The sequence below is a fragment of the Habropoda laboriosa genome, unplaced genomic scaffold (genome assembly GCF_001263275.1).
Source record: "Habropoda laboriosa isolate 0110345459 unplaced genomic scaffold, ASM126327v1 scaffold158, whole genome shotgun sequence".
Classification (NCBI taxonomy): Eukaryota; Metazoa; Arthropoda; class Insecta; order Hymenoptera; family Apidae; genus Habropoda; species Habropoda laboriosa.
In genome coordinates this window covers 666,572-690,199 of record NW_017100280.1, presented here as the reverse complement: position 1 = coordinate 690,199, position 23,628 = coordinate 666,572, and the positions used below count along the sequence as shown (strand labels likewise).

General features: G+C 33.8%; 1 protein-coding gene across 1 annotated transcript in view; it reads right to left on the bottom strand.

The window, feature by feature from the left end:
- Nucleotides 1-23,628, bottom strand: part of LOC108573587 (tyrosine-protein phosphatase 10D) — an 89,009-nt gene that overhangs the window by 26,621 nt on the left and 38,760 nt on the right. Inside the window, exons 2-3 of the mRNA XM_017936050.1 lie at nucleotides 3,222-3,468; nucleotides 1-245 (exon numbers count right to left, since the gene is read on the bottom strand). The exon at nucleotides 1-245 is cut by the window's left edge and continues 22 nt beyond it. Of these exons, the coding sequence (XP_017791539.1) occupies nucleotides 1-245; nucleotides 3,222-3,468 (492 nt within the window). The remainder of the gene's footprint in view (nucleotides 246-3,221; nucleotides 3,469-23,628) is intronic.

The window sequence follows — 23,628 nt, the reverse complement described above, 5'->3', positions numbered from 1 at the left end:
GCTTTCTTTGGTGTCCAATACGGTGAAAAGTTGAAGGGAATACGTCGCCCCAGGGATGAGATCACGCAGCACATAGGGAACAGCATCCGCAGGGATGACGCTTGTTTTTGGATTTCCGGTGTCGCTGAAACTTTGCACCCTCAACCGGAATCCAGAATAATTGCCCTGGGCTGGCGGCGCCCAATAGACTATCGCGGTCTTTCCATTTCTCACCGAGACGGTCAGGTTTGAGGGTGGATCCGGTGCTGCAAAATGAACCGCATTCAATGAAATTGAATGCCTCCTGTTCGCTGCGTTTATTGGGCATAATTCGCCGTGGAGTGAACGGTGAAATAAGAACGTGATTAAGAATGAAGTTCGTTAGAAGTTTTAATGCACAGTAATACTCTGAATCCGAAGTGTATAATACCCAGTGTCGGCTATAAAGGTATTTCTATACAGGGTGGGCCACCTTAAAACAGTCCATCCAATTATCTTCTCTAGCTATGGTGGTACGAGAAATTTTTCATACCTCATTTAAATGGTTTCAAAGGGTGAATAAGATGGAATAAATGGTGAAAAATGAAAGGAAGTTTCACGTTCGATTAAAAAATTTAGAGTCCAAGGTCATTTTAATATCGTATTAAACTCACATCAATGTCTGCTATAGCACATAGTAGAATATAATATATACTTTCATGTGAAAAAACATAGGTGACCTTGAAAAAAATAAAAAAGTGATAGTTAAAAAATTTCTCTTTCAATTTTCTCGTACCACAATTGCTAGAGAAGATAATTAAATTGCCTGCTTTACGTTGGCTGCCTGATATAAGAGTTCCAGAAGATTTATAAATATTAAATAATATGTACAGATTTCACGATTTGACAGCTTTTCATAAAACGACATGACTTAATGTGACACCTCGTTGAATTTGTCTCAACAAATGCTATAATATTAAGAATAGAATAATATAGCGTTTCATTAAGAAAAAAATAAACTTGATCTTGAAATCTGCCCCACTACTCCACAAATTTTGCAAGAATAATTTTTCGTTAGCTTCAGTTCTTTCCGAGATATTTCACCGTCTTCAGATAAAAAAGACACCCTATACATTACAGGTACATATTTCAAGTAATTTAGAGGATTGTAAATATCAATACAAGAGTTTAGGAAAAAAACACATTAAATTTTTCGTATTAAACTATATAACGATATTGATAGGTGGATAGAGAAAGATGTTTCTCTACTTATTTCTCTATCCACCGATTACGATGAAATTTGCAGCGTGTGTATAATTGACATAGATCTACAAAACGTCGGAATGTCAAAAATTTATACAAACGTCGGAATCACGGCAAAAAACCATTTCTCTAGGCCTTATAAAAATAGCGGTGCAAAGTCAAAGTTTTTTGACAGCGATCGGTAACCGAGAAGTCACGCGTACGCATTTGTTTGATCGCGCGCGGATGAGCCTGTTCTCCGTCCTTGAGCGCGGGCTCTACACGCGCTCTGATTGGCCAGTGTTTTTCGTTAATAATTCAAAAATGAAGCTTCAAACAACATTTTGGTAAAGGAAAAAGTTGTGCAAAGTCACCCCAGCAACCCCCCATTTCCGGATGTTCGAGGAGTTACGGGACACCCTGTATAGAACCCATAGGACCGTGTTATGCTACAGCTTAGCAGTTACGGTTTCCGGTTGCCGCGCCGGTTCTATTCTCGCTAATCTCGTAACAGCAACGGAACCGCTTACGGGAATCTCGTGGCACATGCGTATAGTTTGCCAAACCGAATTTAAATTTTAAACAATAAATATTGCAAAGTATTGAATAATATCAAATAGAAGGTTAAAGATTAAAGGAAAAAATATTAACATACTTAATTTTTTTTAACAAAAATCAGTGGCTCTTTTCTTAAACTATAATATATACTGTAAAACATTTTTTTTAAATTACGATTTCTCATCTGTCTTTAAAATTTCTTTAAAAACGCGCAAAATCATAATCAAATTAATAATACCTTTAATTATTAACTACAAAGATCTTCGTGAATAAACGTTTTTTTACAGAATTTGATCTATCGGAAATACTCGATAATTATCAACAGTTGAGTTTTCTTTTAACTTTTCTTCTGTGTATGCCTGTGGGGTGGCAAAGATGAAACGCGTTAATGTTAATACGGAAAAGTCCTATTTGGTCAGCGAAACCGAGAGTCCAGAGCTATACACTTTCAGTGAAACCGAAAGCCTTACACATGCAAATATCGAGTCACACGTAAGTTCAAAAGAGTTCAAAAATGTTCAAACAGTTCAGACACAATTCAGACGAAAAAAGGTTCAACTACATCAATTAAACATTCAACTCTGTGTTTAATGAGCTAATCAGGGAGAACAGATCGAAAGCAAATATTCCTGCGCCACAGCATTGTACAACTCTATACTTGTACGAGGGTGAGTTAATAAATAAGTTACACCTCACCGCTATTACAACTTCCGCTCTAAAAGAGATATATAGTTATCACTAGGTGGCTGCACGGATAAAACATTGTTGACAGTTCAATTTCATAGCATCCTGTATTCAAATTTATTCACTACATACATACGTACATGTATAATAAACAGGGTGGGCCATGTAAAACAGGCCACTTAATTATATTCTCTAGCTATGGTGGTACAGACAATTTTTATACGTAATTTAAACCGTTTCATAGGACATATAAGACGGGTAACAAATTGTTTCATAAATGCCATTTTTTAGGTTTTTTTTTTCAAGGTCATCTGTATTTTTTTACATAAATGTACCTATATATTTTTTTCCACTGTATGATGTAGCAGACATTGATGTGCATTTAAACATGCATAATAATATGACTTTAAAATGACCATGGACTCTAAAATTTTAAATCGAATGTGACGCTTCCTTTCATTTTTCATCATTTATTCCATCAAACAAATTTTTCTTCCATCTTATTCACTCTAAAACTATTTAAATTACCCATAAATAAATAATTAGGTAACCTGTTTCACGTGGCCCACCCTGTGTATTATTCATTAGATACTATATACGTATACAATATTATAGTAATTTTCAGTGAAATTAAATTTTTAGGAAAGATTCAAAGTTTTATATAAAACTAAACATTTTAAACACCTTAAAATGTAATTAATCGAATCAATTACTCCTTACACGATGTCTCTATTATACCGTAAGTGAAATTTAAAAGTTAGACTTATCTAAAACTATACCTGTAGTTATGGAGGCAGTCCACGTGAGCCAATCCTGAAGAGTGCTATTACTATAGTACAACCAAAATTCGTATCTAGTGCCAGGAAGTCCATCCTTGAATTTAAACACATCACCAATATCGGTGGCGGCTATAGTAGTATTTGGTCGTGGATAGCCAACAGCAGGGCTGTAGTCTAAGCGATACCAAGAGCCTCCCTGACTCAGGTTCCCTGGTATCTCAATTGCAAGATCAGCCGAGTACGTGACCTAAACAGAATTAATAACACCCTTTTAATAGTCATTCATAATTACAAAAGAGTAAGACTTCCAAATTAACATTATTATTTGCTAGTGAACGGCACTAACGTACCTATGTGTTAAAGCGATTGGGTTCACGACACGGATGCCTAGCAAAGCTATTTTTGAGGGTATCTAACTAAACGGATTTGCTTTGTTATAAATGACCATTCGATCCAGAAGTCAGGGCCTAGAAATTAGTATTGTGGAGGCAGAAACTTGACGTTTCTGGATGCCAGGTAAACGGCCAGAGCCCTATTTCTGCTCACTCGATAGCAATAAAGATGTCGTGAACCCCTAACGCGACGCACAAGCAATGTTGGACGCAAGATTCCTTCAGTCTTGGGTTTTTTTTCCAAAAAAAAAAGGGCCTAGTCCGTCCAATATTCTGTACCCGCGCCTTGTTAACTCTTCACCTATCAAAAGATGCTAGGAGGACTACTTCCGTAACGCGGATATGCCAGGATTTGCTGGTATTGTCACCGCCTATTCCGGCAAATAAGCATAAATAGGTAGAGAAATAAGTTGGCCACGTTGATTGATCGTCGTTGGCAAAAAGAACGCTAACACTTTAGCACCCGAGGTTTTTCTAGAACTTTATACGAGAGGGTACAGTCCTCTACGCAATCCACAACAGGTGTTTTGATAAAGTGTAGAAGGAGTGACGTGAATCACCAGAGGAAACGGTTCTCTACTGTATATGCCTCTGTAGAAATAAAGTTTCCCAAATCTTCAAAATTAGGTAGTCCTTCGATCTTTAATGGCAGTGCAGAATAATACTTCGAATATTTTTATTGTAGAAGATACAGTCCAACATAATGAATTATATCACGGTCAAAAATTACGGTATCTTATTTCAACAAAACTTCGAAATACTGAAGATTGAGGAAATGAAAATTATTGGCAGTTTATATCATTTTATTACTCTACCACATATATAAATTATTTGTGACTAAGAAATATAGATGAACTCAATTACTTTCAGTCATATTAATTAATATTGCCTTAAATTCGCATTCTTACAAAAAAATTGTGTATTATATTTAACAACATATCATTTTAAAAATTCACAGATTAAGAAATGTAAATCATTTTTAAAGTATTAAAAACACTATAGTGGTGTCATAATAGATAATAATTCACTGCCGTGACTTTGACCGTCACGATATTATTTTATCACATCTAGCGGGAAAAGGAACTAAGTCAAATGGCGCCATACTTTTATCATGAATACGAATCGTAGAGTCACTGATAAAAAAATGATTAAGTTTAGGTACACGAAAGTAGGTCAAATAACATACACATACATACAAACGACTCACAGGTAAATTATGTCCGACGTCAGCACTGAATACAATATAATGAAATAAATTCTAATTCTTACTACTTGAATATAGTTAGCGTACTAAATTCATAATTTACTATTGTATTTTAGCAAAGCAAACACAGTTCTTACTATGTGAATATAGCTAGCGTACTAAGTTCATAATTCACCATTCTGGCAAAAACAAACAACACAATACTTTTTGTATATTATAAAGATTCATTTTTATCGTCACTATGATTATGTACTTCCTAATAAAATGGAACTAATAAAAGAAAACACATAAAGTATTTTTAGAACTTGGAAAAGAACGATGCAAATTCGTATTCGTAACGAAATATTTTTTATATAAGTGTAAAAATATTTCATACATAAACAAATGTTTAGTTGCTTTTGTTACGAAACAATACTGAAAGACGTTGAATTTAACTTATTAAATATTTGTAGTATTATGTAATGTATAATATTAGAATTGATACTCGTAAGTACTTCATTTTTATAAATTATTACGTATTACTTTCTAAGTAACTCGGTAAATAGAACAGCCTTCTAAATTCACAAGGTTATTGAACTTCTCTATATAGGTTGATTAAAAGGTCAGTTAAATTGAGAATGCTTGCAATACAAATTTCTGGCATCTATTGAATAATCGCATAATGTAACGCTAATGTGAACAATTTCCAAGAATATTTGAATATTATCACTTTATTAGCAATCTAATTATCATTGACTTAAGAAACCGAAGAATGGAATATTTTTTAACTGTATTTAAACGAATGTTCCAATTATTTGTGTATATTATCTACTTTATAAATTAAATTCTTACTGTTTGCTATATGTATATATAACTTAATAATCCTATCTACTTAATATTTGGAAATTTTGTAATCTTCATATTTTTCTCTTAAATGAATAATTTACTTTAATTCCTTGATTACATTAAAGATTAATACAATAAACTAATGAGAAGAATAAATGTATTTTCGTTTAAGTAGAATCTCATAGGAACCTTGAATTCGAATGATAAACATAGAGTAAAATGTAGATTTAATTTCAATATAAAACTCATATATGTATGTAAATATCATATCACAAACGTAGATGTGTCACATAAACACAGTTATACTGATAAATATAATGAACATTAAAGAGAAGCACTAACACATTTTTATAGAAGAATAGAGGAAATTTTCTAAATTAAATGCAGAAATCGAACTATACAGTCCCATGCGCGAAGCGAGGTTACTCTTATTTTGAACGGACTTTAGTAAGCATTGTGTGCAAAGGGTGTAGCAGGATAAGGGGATCAATAGTGCCCTTAAACAAAATTGGACTCAGGATGGGCCATTCGATAGCCTGCAGAAAGAAAACATTTGACACTAAGTTTCGACCCTCTATCTCTACCGGACAGGGTAGTCAGAGGGAAAATTCGGATTACCAGTTTTTGCTCTATTTTCTCTATTTAATGGTATGCAAAAATTTTGGAAAAAATGTAGCACACTGCATGTACTAAGGTACACGTTAGCGAATTTTTTCCGCTTTTTTCGTTGCAAATCCTAGTTGTAAAAAATAAAAAACGTAAAGAAATGCGGATTTTTTTGAACTATTAAAACGACTATTTTTATATCTTTCTAGTAGTAGCATCTTAACATAATTATTACCCTCAAATTTTTCCAAATTTTTCAACAAGATGCGTTGTAGTTAAAAAAATTAAAAACCCATTTGTTTGATGTATTTTACTCCTAAAAGTAGCCTGCATTGGCACAAGTGTTGTTAGCGCAGCGGTTAAGCGTCTAACTATTTCTTTACACGAAAAAATCTCATTTTCTGATTATGCAAGCTCCACGTAAGACTAGTAATAGTGTGTAGAGTATTTTTTTTTTTATTGCTGGCAGAAAAAATATGTTAGGTACCCGGTTTTGCCCCACTTTCCCCTACTATACTTTGTGTACCGTAACGGTGATCGAAGTCACGTTTCCCATAGTAAATAATTTAAGATTTTCTACGTGTATTCATTAACAATGAGTTATAACATACAAGAAAAAAAAGAAAATATAGCAACGAGCTTTGTGATAATTATTCAGACAATTTATGTCTTCCTATAAGTAACTGGCAGTTAATTTCCAATTAGAAAGTTGTATACTCCAGTGTGAAAAGATAGAAGAATTTTTTATATAATCTATTGAACCATTATGGTTATTTTCAAGTCAACTTCCTGAATTTCCTGCATCAATTATTTCGACAGTTAAATTCAAACAGTGGATTTGTAGACTGGTAAGAACAGTTCCTTGCGCAACTGTAATTTGTAACTTTTCTAATATTAGCGCCAATGAAGTAGCGCGAATAAAAGGCACTTTAACAAAATGTAACATTTGTGTACGAAATTCTGTGACACGCTAAAAAATAGACAATGAAATTTTTAATATTATTCAACTGTTAAGGTATTTTGAATCTTTGATACGCGAGTTGGAAGATTAACATTATACAAACTATATAAACACAGATATCAGTCAAATGACAATAAATTATAAATAGTTTATATGTATATTCGAGAAATGTCAAAACATTTCACTACAGTTTCAAACAGCTTTTTTGAATTTCAATTTGAATTGTTTTAATTGTTCTTATAAAAATTGATCTCTTTCATATTCCTGGAGAATGCAACCTAGCTAGATATCTAATAGATATCTAATCAAAGGAAACAAGTCCAGAATTGACAATATTCTTAGACACGAGAGAACAATTTTCTTGAATATCTTATCCATGTTAAACAATGGCAGTCTTTCATTTGTAATCAATTGGGCTTTATTATGATTCCCGGCTTTATCGAACGAATTACTTTTTTCATCACAAATCGCTAATAGTAATTCATTTGAAAAACACGAAAAACTTCCCATCTTACTATTTCACTGCGAATAATCAACTTAAAGTCAATATCAAATTTTGTAGAAAAAATTTACATCACAAATAATTCAACATTAGAATTTCGATTTATGATGAATTTTCTATATATTTAATAAACTCGATTTTCAATGTTTTCCAATGACTTTTATTAACCTGTTAACTGGGTTCACATCTCAAACAAAAATTGAATCTCTTCATTCTCTATTTAAAAATTTGTAATAATTACAACCAATTACGTTATTTTTCTTCGTGCAAATGCTAATGTAATGTATTTTATGTTTAGTATAGACACAACAGTGCAACTAAAAATGAGGAATCTCAGAAAATTAACTCGTGTTCTAAGCATTGATTAATTTTCGGGTTTAGACGGCCGATTTTTCAGTCAACTTCATGATTTCTTTTCTAGAGGACAAGAAGTTACAATATTGCTACTTTGTCACCTCACATTTATTTATTTTTCAGCTGTTCAAAAGCATTAATAAAAACTTCAAATGTTTACAACATTTAAAGTTAAAATTCGTGGCGTGCGAACATCCTTTCTGACTTGCCCCAAGGCTGGCAGCTTTTCTGTTGGCCAGACAAAATTGAACCAAGCTTTTTTAAACCCTTATGAGTATCTCTATCCTCTCTACCACGATCATAAATTTAAAAAATACATTTTTTCCTGCGGTTTTCGTAACTTTCAGATGCCAAAAAAATTGAAGATTTAAAAATATTGACCTGATTTACTTCGTCTCACCCAGTTAACTGGTCCAAATTTTTAACAATACACAACAAACCGTGAAAAATATACCACAAGCCATCTCAATGTGCATCGTACTAAAATCTCCTAATCGTGAACAACAGTCGCTTGTTAGTTATTGTTAACATTATTCGTTCATGACGCTCATTGTATAATACACATCGAGCGATAAAAGTCAATTCGGGGAATCGAAATGCTCTTATCACACTTAAAAATCGTCTCACGAAAATATTATGGACGACGATATTTATAGCTACGAATCTGATGGAGGGTTATTACTGGTATGTCCACGGTATGCCGGAAGCGGAGAGACAGAAGTGGAAAAGAGGTGCACCGCAAATCTATAAAGCCGTTACTCAGCCGCAACACAGCAGCCTGCAACGGACAGTGAATATATTAAAAATAATATCAATTTCACTACCCTATCTCTTACCTGCGCACTTCAATTCTGACGAACGTCACGGGAAAACCTTTCAGCATGACCATATAAAAAATGTAGGCTACTGAATGCGCTGGTTTTAATGTTAATTTATCGACTTGTTGTATTCCGCACATTCAGTCTGTCTAACAAGAACGTGACTGACATAACTTATCAGGAGGTAATTATAGAGAAAATCCATGAATAATAAGAAAGTCGCTAAAAATTAGTCCTAAAATTTGTCCCATATTTAATTTTATATAACTTCTAACAGAAACGAAAAAGTATCAATCTTTTTATGTATATTAATTATTGAAGCTTAGGAGCTAAACGTGGAAAACGATATCGTCCAGAAGGCCGCTTCTATTCGCGACACAAATTCGAGCTCTTCGTAGTACATTTTGCACGAAATTTCTAAAGGTGTCCGCGGTAATGTTGTTAATTTTTTCGTGTATATTCTCTTTAAGTTGGCGAATTATTGTTATATCAATAGCGTAGACCTTGCTCTTCGAGGAATACTAGAAAAAAATTGGGGGCTGTTAGGTCTAGCGATCTGGGCGGCGAATCGATGGAGTGTCACTTTTTGGAGTTCAAACGGCCTGGAAACATGACTTTCAGAAGTCGTATCGTATCACGTGTCATATGTTCGAACCACATGTTTTCTACACCCAACTCGTCCACTTCGTGTGATAAGAAATTTCGCAACGTATGCCGTTAAAATATTGTGCAAAACAGTTCTTGGCAGACTCAATTCTTGAGCACAATGACGGACAGAGGTGTTCGGTTCTTATTCAACACTGTCACGCATGCTTCGAGTATTTTCCGCCGAGCATCCGGTTCGAGGACAGCTAGAATGTGGTCTAGCTGCTACAGTATCAAACTCTTGGAAATTCTCAGTGAAATATTTAACTGTTTTGTGATCAGGCACGTGATTTCCATCGAATTTTCCTCGTAAATTTCTTATACACAACATTGGCGAACGCTGATTTGCAATATAAGTTTCTACGATAAACGCACGTTCTTGAATTGTACAGCGTTCCATGATAAATCTCTTATGTGTCTTTTCCACAACTGTGAAACACCGACTGATAGCATTGCGTCGTACCAAAATGGCAGCGATTTAAATTATGAGACTAATTTTTGGTACACCCTGTAGAATCACCTCCTGCCAGATTGTACCACCCGTCCTGAGACACCCTGCGTAATCTAAACATGTATACAGGGTGGACAACCTAACGTGTGATCACCTCAACTATTTTCGATCAAAATTTTTTTGTCACAGATGATACAATTTTAAAGGATTTTCAAGGTGATGACCTTAGATCTTTTCTGTTTCTTTTTAGAATAAGTTTTTGAGGCCATGTTCAATTTTTTTATGTATAATCCTCTAGTTTTTTTGTTTTTTCTTTTTTTTTTTGGTTTGCCTATTAGCTAGTAGGCATTGAGACGAATTCAACGACCACGATATACATAATACATTTTTTGTATGTAAAATTTATGCATAAAAACATTAAACCTGACCTGGAAAATATATTTAAAAAAAGGACATAGAGAAAATCTAAGGTCATTACATTGGAGATCCTTCGAAACCGTAGATATCATCTATGTTACCAAAAATATTTAGAGCGGTCTACTAAGAATGAAAATAATTGAGGTAGTCACGTTAGATGAACCACTCTGTATACAATATTTAGAGTCATTACACCTATGCAACAACGATTCCATCCCATTAACCTCTTACCTAACGATTTTTTAATAATTATGTATGTTAGCTTCATCTACTCACCGTTTTAAAACAGTGTTAACTAAAAAAAAGTCAAAATATGGTATTGACTTTCTATGTAGTAATCGTCAGTCCTAAATTGAAGCTGAAGTTAGAGTAAAAGTATAAATCTTTTGTCACATCTTGGCCGTAATCTGCAACACGAGTGCAACTCGTCATTGTAAGTCAAAGTGTTAAGGATACATCAATACCATCCTCGTCCCCCAAAACAATATTCCATCGAATCATCTCAAACGTTCTAAACATCGAGCTCTCGATGTCATTCAATCACTATCAACGCAACATTTCCAAATGCTGCTCTAATTTGAATTTTGTAACTCGTCGAGTCCTGCTGTCGCCAGAAATCTCCAAGTTTGCTAACCTACTTCATCCCCAGTCCATTTCCATCGCATTTTCGTCACAAGTTTTTCAAGTTTCTCCATTCGCAAAGATTTCCTGTAGCACGATGCTCGCGCGCGCGGAAGCCTCGAATTGCTCTTCCTACATCCGGTCGCGACGCTGAGGTGCATATCGATCCCTCTTCCCTTTGCCCGCCCACCTTCCGGCGCGATTCGCCAGCTCGCGCTCCCTTTTCCTCGTCGTGGCCCTTTCCATCTGCCGTTCGCCCCGCGCCGTCACGAACGACGACAGGAACTCCTAATTGTACGAAGAACAGCGGAATAGCTGTAGCCCGTCGCTGGGTCATATGGTGTGTAGAGGCGCAGAGTATACATGTACACACGTGTACGCGTGTTGCGTGAGGAAACCAACGGAGAATTTCATTCGAACGGGGTGAGGTGGGGGCTGGAGGGGAATTCGCTGGGAATTATTTTCCACGCGAGCATTGCTGGTGATTAAACGCGGTCGCAACTCGAGAGAGGCTTTCGGAGTGTTAAAGTTTTACGTCGACCGATGGGTGCTCATTTTTGAAACGCGTCGCCCGCCCAGCGGCCCCTTTTAACCCTCTCTCTCTTTCTCTTTCTCTTTGAATCGCGCTCGTTTCACCGGGCGAAATTGGAAAAGACCTCACGCGAAAGTAACGCTTTCAATGTTGTTTCCTCAAAGGATTTCGCTTGCTTTTTTTTAGATCTCTTTTTTATTTTTCAAATGTTCCGTGCTTAGGGAGCAACGCGCTAACTAGCACCAAGAGAAACGTTTTCTTTTCTTTTGCAGAGTTACACGCGTAAATGATGTCTGCTATTTGAAATTCTCTTGCACCTTTGCTATAAATTAATCAAACATCTCAGATCTGTAGACTAAAAGGTTTGATAACTGTTTTTAGCTAAAAATGTTGCGAAAGGGTGTAATTGTTGTGTCGAACGGATTTTGTAAATGGACGTTTCGATGTAATTCGTTTTACATGTTGCGTGGGAGTTTTTAGTTAATCGGGAGTTACACGGTGGAATTAATCACGGTTCAGACTGTGGATTGTCTGCAGCTTAACAAGAGTTTTGTACAAATCGCTGAAAGGATTTTCGGTTGTATGTAAAATATTGATCGTTATAGGAATCGAAAAATTTGTAACTTTCATTGATGTTCGCAAGGACAAAGGATGGTTTTATTTTAAAAAATTATTCTCACGAAATATGTTACTTCTACATTAAACAATACACTTATACAGGGTGATACTAGGAAACAGTATTGTATTATTAATGATAAAATAATGGCACGAAAACTTGAGTAAGTGATTCTTCCATAAATATATCAAATTAATATTATAATACTGAATTGATACAATATTGAATTATAATATGTAGTGATAAAATAACTGCAAATACGAATGTAAAATCTGTTTGTTCCACCAATATTCCCAGAAAAAAGTTTGTCCTTTATATCCAATAAGTTCCATATAAAATCGCCATTTTCCACGTTCAACTCTGAATTATGATTCATCTATATGCTACTCTAAATGCCCAGAAAATGATAAGTTTTCCGGCAAATCTTAGGATTTACCAATAACTCACGGAAAAGTTACAATTTGAACAATCTATGTTTCCGGACTTTTACCGATTTATATTGGTCTAAGTTAAGATTTACTGCTGGTACCTGATTAGAGTTGTTTTTGACAGTAAAACGACAAAATTACATATTATTAGCATTTAGCAAGAAATACAGTCACACTGACTGACGTGATAATTGCAAACTACTAAAAACAGAAATTAAATTTCCGAAGATAATAAGAGTCAAATTTAGGTTAGGTTACATTGCTTTTTTAACCTAACCTGGCCATCTGCGCTTAGGTTAGGTTACAGTAAATCTTAATATCTACCAATTAATTTCGGTGAAAGCACGAAATAAACATTGATTTCATAATATTTTGGACTTATACCGACATTAATTGGTAAATGTTAGGATTTCCGCGTAAATCTTAACATTTACCGGCGTTTAGGCTTTTACAATAATATATATAATTAATCTATTTGATCCATCTCTGTAATTAAATTCAATAACAAAATTTTCGCACAATGTAGCAGTTTCATGTTGGATTATTATACCAGATATAACATCTAGTTTCATATCTATTATTATAATAACCAGATTTCGATGGCACACTTAGCACAAATGATCAGCAAAATTCAATCGCAGAGAAAATACAATCTTGGATAATCAGACTTTTACTAGATAATTTATCCAATTCGAAAGAATATGAACGTGTGCTGTAATACTATAAATGTGTACTATAAATACCACAAAGGTTTATGCCTCTTTGCCATTGACTGGTGGCCTCGTCTAGCAACGTGTCGTTGTATCATGATCTAGATACGCAATATCGCAACACAAAAATGCCACATTTCTACTTTATATAACACACATCCATAATAGTCTTGTGTAATAATTATTTCGAATTTTACGGTGCTATTCAGTACAATACTCATCGCTTTTTTACAAGGAAAAGGATCTAATAAAATTTAATGTTCACTGCGAAGACTATTTGGGATAGTATAACCAGATTTTGTCGCAGTTCAAATGTATCGTTTGTTACAAGCCACCTACTTGACATAAAATAGTATATACAAGAAGTATGGCAGTAAATAAAACTGTTGCGTAAACGTTGGTAAGAGTAGGACTCAATAACACCGAATAAAAGTAGTAAAAATATGAATATTGTATTAGTATTACTGTTAATATCGTAGAAAAATGGAATTGGTAATAAGACTAAGAAAATAAACTGAATATTTTTGATATCGATACATATTTTACACATGTATATCTTTTCTTGATAAGTAAAATTTAAATACTTTATATTTGTTTTGTATAGCTACTCGAAAGCTAGAGAAACTAACTTCATTAAATAAAAAATAGAGAAAATTGATAAATTTATACATTGTTAATTTTAAAATGTATACACAAAGAAATATTGTAGAATAATATTTACTTGTACATATATTTCAAACGAAATTTTAAAACACAGTATATCTTTTCTTTCCTATTCGATGAAGTTCTTTAAATTCTTTAAGTTCTGATGAAGATAAGATTATACTTATCAGCGTTTCTTATTGAAATTGACTAGCAAGAGTTTGTTTGATACTATTCAGATTATATAAGTACATTTAAAAAAATCATTGTTTGCCTTAATTTTTGGTTTTTAATCTAAAGATGCTTCTTTGTTAAAATATCAGTCAAAGTAAGAAATACACTGTCGTTCATAAATATTAGGGCACCTGGTATGTTCGCGTAGAAAGTATTATATAATTTAAATTACATTTCCTCGCCAAAGTTAGTGTCGTATATTGGTAAAGATATTCATAGTACTCGTTACACTTCGAAATTCTATAATGAATAATTTTTTTTTTAAATGTTAATAATCTTTAATGATTTTTGTGTATCAAATGAGTTTATATTAAATTTGTAATGACAATGAGGCTTGCTTCACATTCAGTAAGTAGATTTTAGTAGATTCCAGTAGATGACTGTAGAATTCAGTAGATTTTAGAAAAATTTAGTAAGTTTCAGTACATTATAGTAGAATTCAGTGGATTTTCGTAGGTTTTAAACAATTTCAATAGATCTTAGTAGAATATGATAAATGTTAATAGAATTCAACAAATTTCAGCAGATTTCAGTGGATTTCAGTACATTTTAGTAGAATTCAGTAAATTTCAGTAGATCTCCGTCGATTTTAAAAGATTTCAGTAGATATTAATAAAACTGAGCAAGCAGATTTTCGTAAAATTTAGTAGAAGTCAATAGATTTTAGCAGATTTTAGCAGATTTCAGTAGAATTCAGTAGATTTCAGAATGCTTTATATTCCATAAGAGTCCTAATACTTACAAATAAAAGTGCACTTATGTTAATTCGAAGCGAGCCTAATCGCCTATTAATAATTTAGAAATCGTTTAAAAATCACTTCGCTCGTTCAATATGAAAATGAATACTGCCAGGTAAAGATCACTTGTCGTGACATTTTTAAAAGTTCATGCAGAGAACCCGATGGAAAAATATTCTTGTGCAATGCGAATTCAAATTAAGAAAACCAGTTCATGTATCTATAAATCGCAAATCGATCCTGATAACATTTTTACGACATTCCACACATATCCATGCAGCATAAACGCCCAGTAAGGTCGTTTTACATGTATTCGTTCACCTGTCGTAATGCAGCAACACAGTTAGACAAGGAATCTGAACGACTGCATGCTGATTTAGAATCACGAACAAACGCAATGCAACATACACAACTGGTATTAGGTGCCTAAAGTTGCGTCTACGCTATATGCATTATATAAAATAACACGTTGTATAGCAAAGTTATAAAAATTGTTAAAAAAAAAGGAAGAAAAATGTAGGTACGAAGCGTGATTTCCTTACATTATTCTCTTATCAATGGACTGATCGAACTTCTTTTTCAAAGAGGTCTTTTAACACGTTAAACGGAATGTCAGTCACCGGTGACTGACACTACACTTTCCGTTCGGACCGCGTCAGTCACCGGTGACTGACAGTATACTTTTCATGCAGGCCGCGTCAGTCATTGTTGACTGACGATATACAATTTAAAAAATTATATTCTTCTATTAATAAATTTTAAATAATTTGGAGATCATAAAAGAATATACCTAAATATTACTTGTTACCAAAAAAAAATTTTAAACGGAAGGGAAGACAAAACAGGCTTGGCGCTTAACGTGTTGACTGTGCTATACTTCTTACCAGTTGTTTCTGTTTACCGAAATTTTTAAATTCACCGTCAGTTTTTTGCAGGTACATGCAGATCTATCATAGAAAAACATTGAAAACTTAAAAGAAAAATAACTTACGAGTTTCGTTGAACCATATTATGAAATACAAAAAAATTTTTGATCGATCCACTAGTAAGAGAATAATTTAAGGTGATCACATTACGCGGTTCACCCTGTATAACATTTTTCGTGTTATATAGAAAGTTACAGATTATCCATCAAGTGCCGGTAAAAATCAAAGATAATTATAAAACATTGTTACATGACATGTTGCCAGTCGGTCCAAAGTATGATACGGTTATAAAACATTTGCCATCTACTATAAGCAAGCGGTCGCCAAGCGGTTCTCTTTTAACAGGAAAACGTTCATTTATTGTTCGATGTTATTTTTGTAAAATGGAATAGACGAAAGAAAGAACTGCTCGGTTAATGGAATTGTTCCAGGAAAATCCTGTCTCATGGGACCTTACGTTTATGAACCTCAAAGACGGAAGTGAGAAGCATGATGCGTGAGTTGAATTAGGCGTTCATATGGAGATAGATTCGACCGAAATAAAAAAAAATTCAAATGTTGAAAGGACAGTTTCCAGAAAAAAGGAAAAAGTACAGACTTGTCATAATAATGCTGAAAAGTATAATCTGAAATAAAGGTTACAAAACAATTTGTCGTACCTACAGTGTAGACGCAGCTTAACGAAAATTAGCTGCACGAATGAATATATGGTGGTGTCTCGTGTATAATTTCTCGAATATTGAAACCTGAATGAAAGGGAACATGAAATATCATGGTTCGACGAAGTGCATCGAGCTGTGATGTCTATAAATAACCTCTTGCCTCTGTGTGGCACTAAATATAGATATCAAAGATGATAAGTCATATCTAATTTCTTAGTTTCTTACAGTTCTCTTAAAGACTGGTTGTTATTTCAGTAGACGAGTTTGACCACCGAAATATCAGTAATATTACATTTTATCCATTTTATTGAGCAGCAAGAAAAAAAAATATCAATACAATGTTTACATTATATTTATGAATATTTTCATTACCAATTGACATTTTTTTCTTGAAAAATATTCAACTTCTTTTGTTCTGTTATAAGAAGGTTTATGTGTAATAAGGATCTAAAGATTAGTGCAATATATTGCAAGATTTTCATTTCACGATAATATAATGAAATTCATGGAAGATTATTTTCCTAGAATAATTGCAGTATGATCATCAAGTAGATAATACTCAAGTTTTAACGAGCTGGAAAATGATACTTCTGCAGATAGGAAATACGAAACATGCACTTAAAAATAAAATAAATGACACAATTTTACCGAAACATTATTTTTAATCCCGTGGTTTAAACAAGTGGACCTGTAAGTAGATTAATTTTCATAAATTATTTATTGGAATTAATAGAGCAATAATCCATCGACATTGTTAAATCTTTAATATTCCGTTTCTCAAAAAGGAGACATAAAATTTCCAGCATGGTGTAACAAAGTGAACTTGTGTTCTTCAAGATCTGAATGCACAGTGTAAGTGCAGATTTACCACTCCAACAAGTGGAACATTTAAGCGTTGCAGCCTTTGTCACAAAGGGTTCTGTGACATGCCACTCTTCGTTTCAGAAGAAAGAAATTAACACTAGTATTCCCAAGTACCGCACGTATACTAAAATCATTTACTGCAACGAAACAGGTCCCTGCAAAATAATAATCGATCGTTCCAATTTTTTCAATGTAACATCTTACCAAGTTCTAATAAACAAACATCCAAAAAATTCACAAATAACGAATAAATCGGTTTTACTTGTTATTCGAAATAATTTCTTCCCAACACTGGTTTCTACCCATTACAGAAACACGAATATTTTTCTGTCTTGATGAGTACACGATACACAGTGTGACGCCTACGAATGACTCGTACACGGAACGCGTTAGTACGAAGATTACACAGTGCAGCAAGTGTTACGTGTGTGCCGATGTGTCGCTTGAAATTCCAAAGCAGCTCGTGCACGCCTCGCGATCTCTTCCTTGCCTCGTACATAGAGCACGTTTTCGCAACGTGAATTGTCGGAACTGACAATCGGGACCGCGGTGCGAATAGGAACGCGTTTGTCGCGTCGTTTAACGAGATAAATCATAATGGAGCAGAGGGGACAACAATCTATTTGTTACGTTACCATCAGTCGGCCGAGCACTAAAAATACCACGAGAATTCACGCTCGTACTCTGCTAGACGTATCACCACCACGTTTGCACTATTTAGCTGTCATTGATTCTATCTATGAGTACTATGATATACAGGGTGACAAGGAAATAGCTGGCCAAACTTTGGTACCGTATTCTACTGTTCCTAAGGAGGAAGAAAGTCGTGTAAACATAGGTCTGAAAACTCTTTCTTTCCGAGATATAGGCACTTTTCGATTGTGCTGGAGTATTGTAGGAGTGTTTAAAACTTGTTTAAAGAAATTTCTGAAAATGATTTCCTTCTGCAACAATACATGCTTTACATGAACGTTTCAGAGACTGTCGAAGACGTAAAAATTCCTGGCGTATTCCGAATTTCTTCACATTTCCAGGCTATCAATAGTGTTACTATTGTAAACTAAACGCGCTGCCTTCAATGTCAACATAACTTGCTCTAACATATTATTTACTTCTAGCAAAAGAAATGATGACAGTGCTTGAAATTCCGACGTCTGTCAGCTATTCCAGTGAATTTTTGATGTAAGCGAAAAGTGTCTATATCTCGAGAAAGAAGAGTTCTCGGACCTGTTTATGTGACCTTTTTTCTTTCTTAGAAACAGTAGAATACGGTACCAAAGTTTGGCTACCTATTTCCTGGTCACCCTGTATACACTACCGTTCGAAAGTATTAGAACACCCATTGTGCTTGTATAGAAAGTATTATATGATTTAGATTATATTTATTCGCTAAAGTTAGTATTATGTATCAGTCAAAATATATAGGGTGTTCACTATTAGGTTTCAGTGTTTTTCTCGTAAGCGGTAGATTTGGGAGAAAAATAGAAGTGGACAAAGTTTCATTATTTTTTATGTACAATACGATAGCTTGAATAGATTTTGTACATTTACTATGGTTTTTGCGTAATGACGATACCATGATTCTTTTTCAATTGATAGGTACAATTTGGTTGTATATTATACAAAAGCGGTTGCCGAGACAAGTTCCACGATCTACAACAAAACTCAATTTCGTGACAATGTTTGGTGTGCCATAATTAAATATACGGATGTGCGGTTGTCATACAAAATAGGAATTATGTACATCTAGTCTGTTTATGCAAGTTGTGTTTACGATCTGAGGTTGCTGAAGGTGTTGAATGTAACTTTTGCCAGTGTCATTCTTGTCTTGTATTCGTTACCATTCCCTTCCTATTTCGTATTATTGTCATAACTCTGCGAGAAAGCTTATACCCATAGAATACACCGACAAAGTATGATTGGAAACAACTGGAAAATCCTGCATATTAAACGAATGCAAACATATGCGCTATTAACAAGTAATTACATGAAAGATATAAAAAATATGCAATAAAAAAATGATTCAGGTACCATGTTATTCACTTTAATAAGAACTATTCCAATAACAAAAAATTAATACCACATTCAATTTAAAAAAATCTTGAGACGTCTCTTCTTCCTCCTAAAACTAACCTCAAAAAAATCGATTACACATAGAAGATTAATCTCCCACTACCATTTATTTAAAGCAAAAATCAAGTCAATATCTACATTAGTTTTTGAATAAGAAAAGCTCATAACACTTTATTTAGGCCACCCTGTATGTACTTTGAAATTCAGATACTGACTGAAAATGCGTTCCTTTCATGACTCCTTTTACTCGAGGAAATAAAATGAAAGTCACAAGGAGACAAATCAGGCGAATATGTAGGGTGTGCTCCAGCGTTGACAATTCGTCACTTTTTACCAAAAAATTTAATACATCTCTTTGCTCTAAATTACGTTCCATTTTTCATGTAACACGAAATTCCAACACGTCCCGCATAATGACAACCTAACCTTAGAAGTTGAAGCCTTTCCAATTGAAACTTTTTCTAACAAAGTGTACTGTAGACAATAATTGTTAGTTCAGTTCACGTTTTTTATACAAAATTTTATGTGCAAAAAATGTGAATTATATTCTGTGAATTTTGAAAACTCAACTTTATAAAAAATAAGGCTTTATGAACGAGAAAATACTATTTTATTTTATTCTTTTAGGTACTTTTACTCTTTATGGAATGTACACCTCTTACTTTGCATATTAAAACGCTTTTCTTTTATTAATTTCATAACTTTGTTTTTTCTTACCATTTGTTCTACTTATTTTTCTTTCATTTCTGCATTTTCTCGTGCATTGACCTGTTTGCATTCACACTTTTTTGCTTCTGCATTGTTTTCCCGTTTGGATTCCTTCCTGCGTGTTTCATACATTCCTATAAATTTTTCTATCCTGAAACCAGTTAATGGAATCTAATACAGAGATACTAACGTGGCAGTAAGTTTAAACTTTCAGTCTTAAACGAAATTACTGTGAGTATTTTCTTATATTTATTTATCTTTAACTAATTTCCAAATCCCACATATGTAATATTCTTGCAATATTCTTAAAGAACTTTGTCGCATTTTCGTAACAGCAGCATGCAGACAGCGTAAGGAGGTTTACTTTTAACAATTTTTCTCAATTCTCCTTAATTTGCGTCAACTAGTTCTTCAGACACGTTTCTACAATGGAAAATAGTACTTGCACACTTAAATCCAAGTAACCCTCGTGTAGCATAGAACTCTGACATAACACCAATTAACCAAACAAGAACAGTCTTCATACAGCCTAATTTGCAGCGTTTCTAAATTTTGTTTAATATTATTTCGAGGTTACCCGTATCAATTATTTTTGTTACACTTGCTTAATCATACTGAGGATACAAATTGAGTAAATTCTTCTATACTCTTTTTAAAAAGAAAAATTATTTAAATTTAAAATAATAAATATATGACTCCTTGTAGAGTCAATAGTGTTAAATTTTTTTGTCCACTAAAAAATGTTATAATGTATGAAAAAGATGGTAATTTGATGGGACAATGTTGGGAGAATATGGCGAGTGTGATAAAATTTCCCAGCCGAATTCACGTAATTTTTCGTCCATCGTTCTAAGATCTAACGCCTCTTAACTCCTATTTATGGGGTCACGAAAAATATTTGGTTTGTGAAAATATGATAGAAACAGAAACAACTTCGGGAATGTATTCAAAATGCATGTACTACAATTTATAACACAGTATAAATATTTTAAAGACTTCGACAATCATTAGTTCAACGAATGGAAGCTTGCATTCTTGCAGAAAGTAGAAACGAACATGTATCACAGCTGCCGTAACAATTGATAAAAATCTTTGAATGCCTATAACTTTTCAATAAAGCATTTTCAGACACAAGTTTATACGAACTTTTTTTACCTACTCGACCTCATTAACACGTAGTACAAGTTTGGCCCCGACCTTTTTGGACACCTTGCATAGAGTAATTAATTGAACCAAACATTTCGTTCGAAACAATTCAGGAGACGATGAATTTACTCGTGAAATTCAATCCGTTGTAACCACTTCAAAACAATTTATGGAAAAGTTCTTCCTTTTAACACACATTCCCTCTACATTCGCTTTGACGATCCTCGATCAGCGAGGAAGAACGTTCGCCTTGGGCGAGTCTGCCGTGTCCGTGACAAAGTCGCTTCCGCTTTTTGTCGACGCTCGAGTTACACGCTTCCGATCACAAACACATGGCGGGAGTATGTCGCGTTTTCTTCTAATTTACGCGAACGCTTCTAGGCAGGAAGTGACGTGCTCGTGACAACGCTTTCTGTGATATAACGCTCGGCGTTGTTTCCACACCATTAATGAGTTATATAAGTTACAGGTATCCTTTAGCCGGCCGGAAGGTCGCGGTGCACGTTGGTTGATCAACGTTGCATAATACTCGCACGGATTTATCTTACAACTCGGATGAAAAATTTGCACGGCGTTCTATTTCTCGACGTTTCGTTAATAAGCAACGTAGAAACCGGAATGCTGCAGAAGCTGAATAATTAACGATTGGTAATTTTCTATCGAAAAATATTGTGCGCGTCATCTTGAATTTTGAGCAAGGAGAAGATTATTAATTAATTTCATCACGTTACTGAGAAATGTTAAAAGAACAGATACATGATTTCAAAGTTTTACGCTGTTGTATAAAAATGTAAGATGTGGGTGTTTTAATAGTTTTACAGAATTATTTAAAAATGTAAAAAATTTCATTTCGTAATCAATTTTGAGGCAGGTTGAATTATTTAAAATAAAAATATGGAAATGCATACTTTATAAAATAAACAGAAATATATTCTACTAGCATATTATTGGAAATGAACAATTTTGCAAAATAAATGCTGCAAAAAAATTTTAGTAAATAAAACACAAAAAGTCACTAACGTAATCTTAGATAACAGACATTGTGAACCTGCGTTTTGTGACGAACGCTACATACTCTTTTGTTTTTCGTAATGTAACCATAATGAGTTCAGTTCGAGACTTTTAAAGACCGGCGCAACACATTATTCTTTATATTCGAAACAGTTTCAGAATATAATTTCATTTTCTACGGTGGCGTGCTAATAAACTATTTTTATTTCTAGTAATGCTTCTAATTCGATAAGTAACAAACTTTGTAGTACGGTGAAAATATTTTTGACAATGTGACTGATGTAGAAGAAGATTGTGCAACAGAAACAGAAGTAGATGAAGGAAGCTCAGATTCCGAAGAAAGTTTAGACAGCTTTCCTTCAGACTTTAAATGAACGCATAGAAATTGAACGTAATAATTCTAAATATTATAAACCAAAAGACAACTCTGTATTACAGCATGCTCGTGCAATACCTCGAAGTGACCAAATGCGAAAAGAAAACATTTTATCGTCTCACATGACAATATTTCATCTAATTTCAATATAATATTAAAATTCTATTGTGCAAGTTTAATAAATCATTACAATATTAACCCTTTGAGGACGATAGACTCGTATATGCGTTCACAAGACACTATGAACGTAACCAATAAGCTCATAATTTTAAGCAATAGAAATAATTCGAGTGATCATGAACTCGTGTACCCATATTTGCCGAAAATAAAATTTTGATATGATTTAGCTTGAAAAAAAAAAAAAAAAAATTAAGTAGTGACCTAATTGTGTGTTACACAAATAATCTGTACTTCGACATGACATATAGTCCTCCGTCCGCAAAGGGTTAAGCCGTAATAATTAAATGAACTGAGTATTATTTTTTAATACTCATTTCTTCTAAACATACGATATTAGGACAATTCGACCGAAACTTACTTATTCGTGTAACTTTACAAACTACATACAAGGATTAATTATTCGAATAATTACTTAGCAAAGCCAAATCATGAAGAAATATCAATATAAAGAGTATAACGTTATTCTATTTACATAAATCTAACGTATGTATACTACTTCAATTGACGTGACTAGGCTCTGACTTTTAGATTCGTCGCCGCTAGGAAAATTCAATATTCGTTTCCTTTCGTTCTGGTTCACGGATGAGTCCCGAATCTCTAAATAAACTGTACATGGCGTTCCTGTGTAGAATAACTGAATTCTCGAAATTAAACGAAAAAGACTTGGGTTTGTCGAAGACAAATATCCTCGAAAAGAACAACGAACGCGCGATCCCTTTGAATTGAATTTCAGAGAGAAAGTCCTTGTCTTCGTGAAAATTTTACT